Raw genomic sequence first — 11,650 nt, 5'->3', positions numbered from 1 at the left:
AATTAGTTGTATTCTGATGAGCGTACACTTAAAGTCCCGTATTACTTCAAATAACAATAGTGTATCTCAGCTGCATTTGAAAATCTGGGAATGACAATCACATACTGTAACAACAGTGTAAGCTTGGATAAAACAATCTGCACATTATATGGGTGCTTTCCCTTCTGAGCTGTGGGGCTCCTCTGAACTGAACAGCCTGGCTCGCTATCTGAGGGACATATAGGTGCCTTAGCCCAGTGTTACATCACACACACACACACACACACACACACACACACACACACACACACACACACACACACACACACACACAGGTCACACTGAAATATACACAACCAGCCATGTTAAGTGCACAACAGACAATGCCCTATGCTGTGTTAGACATCACCATTGGGAGCTGGTGATCTTGGGAAAACAGTAAGTAAGCAATGTAGAGTCACCATATTGTACTGTATGTAAACAAGGACGTTTTTAGGGAGAGATTTGATACAAAACTGATGAATTTTGCTGATGTATCCCTGTAAAGTGCCGTACAAGTACAGGCTGGGTTTCCCAGAGGAATGTAAGCATTAAATTAATCTTAAATACACAGTAAGTAGTGGAGATTTTTCTGGGAAATCCAGCTTTGTTGTGTATATTCTGCTAAAAAAATTCTGCTTGTGCCATTTGAAGGCAATGTCTTGGTGCTACTGTGAGCAGTGCCAAAAGTGGACTCACACGAGGGTCTAGTTTTTGGTTTTAATGGAGTCCCCCAAGTTTGTGATTTGATAACTGCTTCTGTCCTCTGTAACATCTGTACATTGAACTTTACATCAGTTTTTTTTTCAGTAGAAACCCTGTTTAGGAAACAGGTTTTGTAATATTGCAGCAGCTGTTCTCTGTCTCAGCTGCAGGGGGCTCTGAAAACTCCCTTCAGCTCTTCCTACTGTAGTTTACAGCAATGATAAGATGTATGTATGAGTGCGGTATGTGCAGACAGCCCTGGTAGGTCGTGTATATCATGTGTATGGGAAAACGTTTGAATGCAACATGTTGATAAATGCACTTTTATGTCATGAAGGATACTGACAGAACTATTAGATGATGAGGGAGACTTGAATGACTTGTGTCGAGTGTGTGAGTGAGCGTCCTGCCTCTCAGAGCCTCCAGGGATGCTGAACTATGGCAGAACGCACATGAGCTGCTGCTGCTGCTGAGAGACTGTCACTGCTTATGTGCATCTGACAATATTTATGATCTTTTCAAAATGAAACAAATAAACCAAATGTGTGAACTTCACTGTTTGTGTCATTTGATTTGATTCAGTTTGATTCAGCACATACTGAAAAACATAAACAAAACTCTCTAAATAATAACAAGAATATGCAAGCGGGGAAATTTAGATTCAGAACCTTAAGTCCCTTTTTATAGCACAGGTCTCACACAGATAGGTAATATGAAAAGAAAAGAATAAACTAAACTAAACAGACAGAAAAAGCAAAACTAACAAAAATATATATGTACCCACATGACATAATCATACCAAAATATACAAATATCTAAAAAAAACAAAAACAACATGGACCTTTACATAGAGATAGTTCACCCAAAAATGAAAATCCAGTCATTACCTACCCGCCCTCATACTGATCACAGGTTGGGGTTTTTTTGTTAGTCTGCAAAACACTGCTGAAGTTTCACAGGAAAATAGTAATCTCCCAAACAACTGAAGTCAATGGTGACCACTTTTCAGACGTAAAAAACAACAGGAAAAAAAAAAAACATAAAATGCCTCCATACTGTTCATCTAGTGTAATCCAGTCTCCTAAAGCCCCAGCGTGCCAAGGTGGCTAAATAAATGTCATTTACACCATGTTTTTAGCCTGAATCTTCACTGTAGATGCTGAGCTGGGAGCCACATGCACACCAGTGGAGAACTGGGTGTGTGTGTTGTGATGGTGTACAAACAGCATGTTAGGACTGTTTTTCTTCCAGTTGTTTTTTATGTTTCAAAACTGGTCACCATTGACTTCAGTTGTTGGGAGTTGATTTCTCAGTGAAACTGTCAGACTCTTCACAACTTCTAAACATTTTGTCATCATTTGAGCCGTCACCTACAAAATGAAAATTACCAAAATCAACAGACAGACATGTATATTCCATAAACACCAATGAAATGGTATGTTTGTGATTTCTACTACTGTAATTGGCAAATGACCTCCCAGATGACAGTAATGAAATAGAAATAGAAATCATATGGATGTTATTTTGTGGTGTGTTTTCTATATATGACTACATGGAAAAGTAAATTTTCTGTTCACAGTACATGTAACCAGGGGTGTAGTGAGGTGTAAACTCAGTTTGCCACGTCTTTGAAATGTATTTATTCATTTATTTTCAGATCAACTGGATCAATCAATGAGGAGGAAAAAGGTGGGAATACTAGTTTACCCATGTCTGTATGTAACACATTGCTACAAAAATAAATGTACTATACAAAAGTGTGTATGAAGGTAGGCTGAAACGTGTATCATTTTCTGTGTACTACAAATGGAAATTTGAGTCTAAAAAGCTCTACACATTTTCTATCACAGACATCAAACTTTATACTTTAGACAAACTCTAAGTGAGTAATCAGTGTCAAAAAACATCTAAACATTTTGAGTACTATGGCTCACACAGTGAAAAAAAAACTTTTCATTTTTGGTGCCATTGGTCAGTTTAATGGCACAAAAATTAGGTTGTGAAACACAAATCAAATGTTTTAGGTGAGTTACTACCTTTTGCAAACATGCAATAGTTTTGACGTTGCATGAAACAGTTGTGACAGTTGCACTTAAGGTCTAGAGAAAGTTAAGACTGTTGTGTGAAATTAGCCAAAATGTAATAAATATTGCACTGCCTGCAATTTGAAAATTGCAGCAAGCCATGTTGCAGCTTCGATAAAATTTTGATTAACTGTGCAGCCCTAGATATGGGTATCTGAGATGCTGATTGATGAAGACACACCTGTGAGCAGATGATCAGAAACATGGATACTGGTGTGACTGTGTATACAGAGATATGAACAGCCAGATTTTTTCTCATGTTTTATGGGTTTTTTTGTATTATCAATAAGACTCGAAACTGAGGTAGACCACTAATGTGCATGTTCAGAATTCAAACATTGGCAATATATGTTTAACTGTGTGCAATGCTGGTTAGTGCTTTGGAGTTTGGACACTTTCCATCAGTGTGAGTTACAGATAAACAAATGAAGACAGACTTTGACCTCAGCCTGTTAAAATTCAGATGGACAAGTAACCCTCAGCTACCAGAGCGATCACAGGTAAGAAAAATAAGGAGACTTTATGTCACTTTATGTTTAACATCTATACCATGTTCAGACTGTGTTAGAGTATTATTCAATGACACACTCTGTCCTGCAGCAGCGGCAGCTCAGTCAGGAGACAGTCAGAGCAGCTGATCTGCATTAGCACAATTTGATCATGTGAAACAGCCGCAGTGGTTGATGAGTGTGTGTGTGTGTGTGTGTGTGTGTGTGTGTGTGTGTGTGTGTGTGTGTGTGTGTGTGTGTGCATCACATGGTAAGGATATAGCAGACAATTAGTGAACCATGGGAAGGCTCTGTGATGTGCTTTCTGCAGTTAACGTCACACTGTAACCAATCTTCTATACCTGTATCAGCTATTTCTGGCAATAAGGCCGAGTTCACAGAGGGTTTAAACACACTTTGAAGCTCCGAGGGTGAAAAAACACAAGAAAAAGCAGGTCACCAAATGCTCGCTTGTTGTTTTGTTGGCACAATTTTCATCTGCATGTGTGGTTGCTTAATGAACAGGGCTGGGAGAATTTCACAATATTAAAGATGACTTGTATTACCTCAGTGTCTAATATGGTGAAATTTTTGTGACACAGTGACACTTGTGAAGTGTTGAAATGTGTGACCACTGTGCATGGTACTATATCATTCTTTATTTTAAAATGGATTATGAAATTGTAATCCTTATAATCCCCATTTATAATGCAAGTGCCGGTAATCTGATTACATCTTTTTTTATCGGTAACTGTACAGCTACATCTACTCTGCATCCTAATTACAGAATACATGTCAGAAGTCTGTTTGTGAAAGGTCTTCGTACACTCTGCTGTTGTAGTGCAGGAGTTAGTGGACTGAGATGTGAATGTGAATCAGTAACAAACAATTAGGACTTAGTCATGATGACTGCAGGGGTCTACATGTGAACACCTCGCACACTTCTTTGACTCCGTCTTACCTCTGTCAGGTCCTCAGAGGTGAAACATGAGCTCCTTCGTGACCCTCTCCTCAGGGCAGAGGATGCCCATGGTTGGACTCGGCACATGGAAGAGCGCTCCAGGACAGGTAAAACTAACAGACAGGCTTTGTCATTATGGCCACATTTCTGTTAGTTGTTAAATGGTGGTGTTTGGACTGCGTGTGTGTGTGTGTGTTTTCTCAGGTGAAGCAGGCAGTGCTGGCAGCTTTGGACTGTGGCTACAGACACATCGACTGTGCTGCTGCATACAGCAATGAGCAGGAGGTGGGAGAGGCTCTGATGCTGAGGGTCGGTCCAGGGAAGGTGAGAAACTCTGCTTCTGTTTGAATTACACGCTGATTTTGACAGTTTATTCACAACCTTTGACACAAATGAGGACAAAACAACCTAAACTCTACTTAGTTCTCATCCATTTGCTCAGTTAATAATGATAATAACCTTATTTATGTAGCCCTTTTAAAAACAGAGTTAACAAAGTGATTGTACAGAAAACACAAAAGCACGATACTCAGAAGACAGTCAGTAAAGCCAAGTGGTACAGCTGAACAAAAGAAAGGCAAAATTAAAGCTGCAAGCAGCACTGGATGGGCCTTTGAGCCCCTGTGCCACATGAATTCTGTTGGAGGAGTTTGTTAAAATACAACACTTGAAAAACACCAAAATTGACCACTTAAAAATGTCCAAATTCCTGTTGGGTTTAGGCGATGGGACTAAAAGACTTCTCTGTGCATCTGAGCATGATACATATGTGTACCAGCTTTCATGCATATTGGTGAAACTTGCAGCTGTTAAGAGGGCGTGGCCAAATGGCTTGGCCAAAAACCATATCATACGTAAATTTTCACCACAACTGATGCGTGTGACAAATTTGGTGAGTTTCTGAGCACATTTAAGTCCCCCAAAGTGCAGTTTATTTGGAGGAATTGGGAGAGTCCGAGGTTTGGGCTCGGCCCTTAATTATGGTTCAGTTAAAGGGATAATTCACCCAAAATTGAAAATTCAGTCATTATCTACTCACCCTCATTTCAATTGAAGGTCAGGTTTAATTTTTCAGTCCACAAAACAGTGCACAGGAAAACATCGTTGCAGAATCTCCCAAACAGTTTAAGTGAATGGTGAACAGTTTTCAAAAGGAAAAAAATAACAATGACAAAAAAAAAAAAAACAAACAAACAAACTGGTGTAATCCAAGTCTCCTACAGCCCCGACATGCCAAATTGAAACATTTACACTGTGTTTTTAGCCTAAATCTTCACTGCATACAGTACAGACACTAAGGGAGTCTTGTCAGTGACAGCTGGATTAGGTTTGGAGTAGGCAGACCAATGATTTTAGAGGCGACGTGTGTGAGTTTGAGTAGTTTGTTTCTGTCGGTGATGGTGAGTATGATGAAGCAGCATGTGGAACAATAGAGGAGGAAAGGTTCGATGATACTTCTGTACAGGAGGAGCAGAAGGTGGGGGGTGACTGAAAGTACCCTGAGTTTACGGATGGCGGATGGTGTGGTGTGGTGGTCAACACTGAGTTTTCTCGTCAAGGGTGATACCAAGGTATTTGAAACTCTCGACCATCTCTACTGGCTCACTGTTGATGGAGATGTGGCTTTGGAGGTTGTTAGCGTTAGAGTGGCAGGTAGGTGATTTTCTGTGGACCACTGAGTGAGGTGACAGATCTCGTGCTGTAGATCCTTAGCTTGGAGCCCTGTTGATGTGTGTGTGCACAGGTGAGCAGCATGATGAGGCTTTAGGACAGTGGTTCACAGAGACTTGGTTGTGACCCACGTTTGGGTGACAGGGGATTTTGTTTAGGTCACCTAATAAATAAAAGACTGGAAGAAATTCTGCAAATTTAAGATTTACATAATCTTACATAAGGCATTTAATATGTGTATATTGTTTTCCTGATGCAAGGGAAAAAACAAAAGCCTGTAAATTCTGCCTAAATGCAATTATTTTGTCTCCTTTATCAAGTAGGCTAAAATGCTTTGTACTGTTGTCCTGATGAGAGGAAATAAAAAACAATGAGATGGCCTGTTACCTCAGCCTAAATATATTTATTTCTCATTGATAAAGTATTTAAAATGTGTACATGTTTTCAATAATACACATCAAGATAATATAAGGTGATACAAACCTGAGGATAAAAATGATCAGGAATGTTGATTTATGCACAAATAACAAATAAGATTTATTCATAAGACTTATTGTGAGTCAGGTCACAAGCTTTTATCATTTTTAAAAAGTGGGTCCCCAGAAAAAACGTTTGAGAGACACCTATATAAGTGACTTGGATTATACCAGATGAGAGGAGGTTTTTTATTATTTTATTTTTTCCAGTTGTTTTTTACATTTGAAAACTGGTCTCCATTCACTTACATTATTTGGGAGATCCTGCAACACCGTGAAACTCTTTTCATTTCTGGGTGAATTATCCCTTTAATTCACTGTTACCTCCTACATTAATTTAAATGTGATCAAATTAGCTGGATTCCAGTCCATAAAAGTTTATTTCAGAATCTTGGATTTCACTGGCCTCTCTGAAAGCAGTTACATAAATAAACTTTTATGCAAGTGAAATCCAAAGCTTCATGCATATCAATTAATGTATGAAGTAAGAGTGAATTAACATTCCTTAACTGATGATCTATGAAGTGCTAACTAATCAATTAAATCATAGTGACTTGATCATTTGTTAGTGGTTAGTTATTCATAATTGATGTTGCATTAATTCATGCTTCACCTCATCATGAGTCACACATTAGTTAAGCATTACTTAAATGTACAAGAAGTTTCTAACTGGTTATGAAACAGTCTAATGCCTCTGAATGATCTACAGAAGAAAATGAGACCATCAGCAAGTAGATTTTTATACAATTATTCTTACTGCCGCCATCGAGTCACATTCCCAAGTTTTCACTTTACAGGCAACGCTACAGTGAGTAGAATATTAACCAGTTACCCAGCAGGAGATTTTTATTTTGATCATTTTATTTTGATGTCATACTTTGTGGTTGCGGCAGAGGAGACACTATGAATTTTGTCCAGAGGAGTTTCCAAAATCAACACAATATGAAAGTTCTTTGTAGCCGCTTTAAGTGCATAGGATTTATATACCCTTATTGTAATTAAGTGTGAGCAGATTTTTTCAACTTCTTTTACATAGTTTAATGTTAATAATCAACGGTACACGTGAGCCTCGATTCAGCTCTCACAATACACCAATAGAGGCCCTCCTGTGGGTTCAGGGGTTAAACTGCTGACCATGAACTGCAACGTCTGCAGTTTGAGTCCAACCAGGGACCTTTTGTTGCATCTATTTTATTTTGTGATCTCTCCACTAGTGCTATGAAATAAAAGCATTAAAATGCTCAAACAGAGTCAACATCAGTGCAGATATTCTGTTTACAAAAGAGGTTTGGTTTAGGATTAACAAGATTTGGTCGGTTCAAGATTGGAAATTGAAAACTTCCTTCTTCTTCTGTGCTGACAAGAAAGCCAAAATGAAAATGGTCAAAAGCTGTTGCTGGGGGACTGGTGAAAACAACATACATATACTGTGTATACAAGAAAGGATTCAAAAGTTGAATTTTAGTGAAATAAAGGTTCGCAGCAGGATAGAATCAGCAAAGTCTTGCTTGTTTATTTCCCCTACATAAATCAGATTCAGTCAGCTTTATTTCACCCTTTATTTCTTCCCTGGTCTTCCATGCCGGAGTGCCTCATTTTCATGATACACACCTGAAATGTCCTGTCTCTGATTCAAGCATTGTAACTATCAGGTATCTCCCTGAACTGAACAGTAAATGGTCAGTACACTTGTTGTTGTTTTCCCTCCAGGCTCTGCGTCGTGAGGAGGTGTTTGTAACATCCAAACTGTGGAACACCAAACATGACCCACAGGATGTGGAGGAGGCGTGCAGGACCACTCTGGCCCACCTGGGTCTCTCTTATTTGGACCTGTACCTCATGCACTGGCCCATGGCGTTTCAGTGAGCAGCTACACACAAAACAGTGATGTTGTGTCCTCCTGCGTGGATCACTGTGAAATTACATACATCACATAAATCTGAATCTGTGTGTGTGTGTGTGCGTTTCAGGCGAGGGAAGGAGCTGATGCCCCGACATGAAGATGGAAGTATTTGTTACTCTGACACTCACTATAGAGACACCTGGACAGCCATGGAGAGCCTTGTGGACAAAGGTCTTGTCAAAGCTATTGGACTGTCCAACTTTAATGCCAGGCAGACTGATGACATCATCACCATGGCCAGACACAAACCTGTGGTCAACCAGGTACAATGTGGCTTCCTCATAAGCCAAAATAAACACATTTTATAATATTTTATTGAAAATATCCCAGAAATAGTCTTAAAACAGCCATATTTTGTCTCGTTGTGCCACAGGTGGAGTGCCATCCCTACTTGTCTCAAGCAGATCTCTTGCTTCACTGTCGGTCAGTGTAATCGCAGTTTTTATCTTTGACGTAAATTCCTTTAAATATTGTTCCCATTGTGTCAGTAACGGTGCACACCCCTCTGCCTCAGGTCAGTGGCCATCTGTGTGACAGCCTACAGTCCTCTGGGCAGCGGGGACAGACCCTGGGCTTCTCCTGATGAACCGAGTCTGCTACAGGATCCTCGACTGGCAGACATCGCCCAGAGATACCAGAGGACGCCTGCCCAGGTCATACTCAGGTGAGACATAAAACCTTCCTCAATTACAAAGTAACTTAAAAGCTCAAGTGTCACAGTCCAAACCAGACCTCTTTGATTATATTCAAACCTCTCTTTATACCTGTTTAGTTTTTACTCTAAACACAGATTAAATTTTTATTTTGTTGCACCATTTCAACTCTGATTTAATTTATTTTTTTAATTTAACTTTAAGCTTACAGTTGAGATGTAACTTTTAAAATAGCTGCCTTTTTTCCCTGACTCTTTTATACTTACCAGGTCTTGACAGTATTTGTTTTAATTTGGGTATGCAGGCATCTCCATATTAATAGTAATAGCAAATCCAGTGATGTAAGACAAAATTAAATAAACAGAGATTAGTTTTTAATTGCTATAGAGCTCTGCTTATTTTTAATTCTGGATTTATTCACTGTAAAGCTAGTTTTTCTCATGTCTGATTACAACTAAACTTAGATTAAATTAATCCTTACACAAAAATCACAAAAAACTCCAAGGCACACTCATTAAAAGAACTGAAATATCTTTATTGTTGTGGCACCATCATGTTAGACTTTAAAACAAACTGACACATGTCAGCATTGAGCCTTTGTCAGGGAGTCAAAAGGTTTGATGCTGAAATGTTTTATGATGCATCTCTTCTTTCTTTCATTCCACTAACTAGTCTAACGTTTTAGCAATCCTACAAACTCTGAAAATGCATTGGAGTTGATAATAAAGTGACAATTAAGGCCATTAATTGTTTTTAAAGTGGGTGCCTTAGAGTTTTTTTTTTTTGTGTGTGTGTGTGTGTGTCCTTACGCAAGGAGCAACTTAAATAAACTCATTCTGAATCCAGGAAGCACTCGTGCCATTTTTCAATTAATCTTGACCAAGTGTAACCCAGTCTTTCTGTCCTTTTGGAAGGTGGCACGTGCAGAGGGGTGTTGTCTGTATCCCCAAAAGTGTGACACCCTCCAGGATCCAGCAGAACCTGCAGGTGTTTGACTTTTCCCTGTCAGAGGACGACATGGAGCTGATCGAATCCTTCAACCGCAACGAGCGCTTCATTGTCCCAACAGTCGAGGTGAGTCACTGCCGCAAGATTTTAACAGGTCCTTACCAAGCAGAACACATCTATATCACCAGTGACTTATGTTTATATGCAGCAGCCAGCTTGGTCCAAAATTAACTTTGTACTTATGTAATGACTCACTGATGACACCACATGGATGAAACATCAGCTGCTTTTAGATCAACATGAATCTCTGATATGTTCAAAGGATATTCCTTCTTAGAGAGCTGGACTGTAGGAATTTAGGTCGAACATACTGAGTCATGCAGTTTTAAAGATTTAAATCTAGGTGTAAACATGTATATATAGCTATGATGTGAGTGCAACTAATTTTCCATTTATGTTTTATTACAGAGGAACGGCAAGAGAGTGTGGAGAGATGCAGGACATCCTCATTTTCCCTTCAATGAGCCTTACTGAGTCTGCAAACAAGGCATACAATGTCATGTTTTAAAGCTGACTGTCACATAGGCCTACGCTGAAAAAATAAATCTTTTAAACTCAATTCAAACATGATCAAAATGTTTTTCTCTTTGGGATGAAGAGTGTGATTGGTTTTAACATATAAGAGACTAAATTTGTGAAGAAAATTCCTTCAAACATGTTTTTCCAGTCATGTCCTTTTGCAGGAGTGCAGTGAAGAAAAAGAAAACGTGACTTTTCTTTTACTGCTACAGTGACACTGTGTGGTCAGCTACAGAACTGCCTGTCTGCTCAGAGACACAAGTTTGATCACATGGTGCCTGTTAAGTCTCATAAAGTGAAGAGTCTTTCAAGGATAAATCATGACTGAATCATCGCAGCAGCACCGCTTTCAAAGCTTTAACTTTTGAATCATGTTTAAAGAAAAGACCGTCTCAGTGTCTGGCTGGAATTTTTCACAGTAGCTGAGCATTTTATTCAGCCAATGTCATCTCTTTGTGTGTTTCATGTCTATACTGTGAAACTATCTAATAAAGCAAACAAATTCTGCCTGCAAAAAATGCAAACACAAATGTAGACCTTTACTGTATGTCTGCAAAATAATAAAACCTATTTAAAAGAAATTTATCATATTCAGTTTCCTCAAAGGGACAGTTCACTTGTCACTAGTTTCCTCTGACCTGTAGTGTTTTTGATCCATCTAGATCATTTGAGTTGTAGAGTTTCTGTGATATAATTCACAGAAATGTCTTCTTACCAACATAATGGGACTAGAGAAAACCATAACACCTCTTTCCAGAAATCATGAAGTGATTACTCTAGATATTCCACAATCCCAGTTTCATGTAGGGACTGTTTTATTTCTACCATAGAAACAGTTTCTACATGAAACAACAAGGTCTGTTGATTATCTTGAGTAACTGGGTCATGATTTTTGAAAAGATAATGAGTTTTTCAAATGTAGTTTTTTGGGCACTTTGAGCCCCACAAGCGCCAGCCATTTCCGTTCTACTGACGATATCTTCAAAACTAAAACTAGATGGATAAACAGCACTACAGGTAAGAGGGAAACTATGCATTTTTGGATTAACTGTCCTTTAACGGTTCCCAAAATTAATTTCAAATAAAGGATATGTACATTCAGATTTACTCAAGATTAAATACTCTGAATCAAACCGTGTTCTTTAACTCTGTACCATAAACAGG

At 38.8% G+C, this 11,650-nt stretch overlaps 1 protein-coding gene across 1 annotated transcript; it reads left to right on the top strand.

Moving 5' to 3' along the window:
• The first annotated feature begins 3,243 nt into the window (after positions 1-3,243).
• On the top strand, positions 3,244-10,526 carry akr1a1a (aldo-keto reductase family 1, member A1a (aldehyde reductase)). The gene is made up of 9 exons (XM_084728948.1): positions 3,244-3,307; positions 4,266-4,363; positions 4,461-4,580; positions 8,114-8,265; positions 8,374-8,569; positions 8,680-8,729; positions 8,821-8,970; positions 9,874-10,033; positions 10,376-10,526. The coding sequence occupies exons 2-9, from the start codon at positions 4,283-4,285 to the stop codon at positions 10,439-10,441; spliced, it is 975 nt and encodes a 324-aa protein (XP_084585074.1). The 5' UTR covers positions 3,244-3,307; positions 4,266-4,282; the 3' UTR covers positions 10,442-10,526.
• Positions 10,527-11,650: the final 1,124 nt, after the last annotated feature.

This window comes from Lutjanus erythropterus, chromosome 10, assembly GCF_056507025.1.
Source record: "Lutjanus erythropterus isolate fLutEry1 chromosome 10, fLutEry1.hap2, whole genome shotgun sequence".
In the NCBI taxonomy this organism is placed as follows: domain Eukaryota; kingdom Metazoa; phylum Chordata; class Actinopteri; order Lutjaniformes; family Lutjanidae; genus Lutjanus; species Lutjanus erythropterus.
This window is presented reverse-complemented; position numbering and strand designations above follow the sequence as displayed.

Coding starts and splice junctions, on each gene's coding strand:
- akr1a1a (XM_084728948.1), top strand. CDS start 4,283: ATGAGCTCCTTCGTGACCCTCTCCTCAGGGCAGAGGATGCCCATGGTT. Junction 8,266..8,373: donor CACTGGCCCATGGCGTTTCA/GTGAGCAGCTAC, acceptor TGTGCGTTTCAG/GCGAGGGAAGGAGCTGATGC. Junction 8,570..8,679: donor ACAAACCTGTGGTCAACCAG/GTACAATGTGGC, acceptor GTTGTGCCACAG/GTGGAGTGCCATCCCTACTT.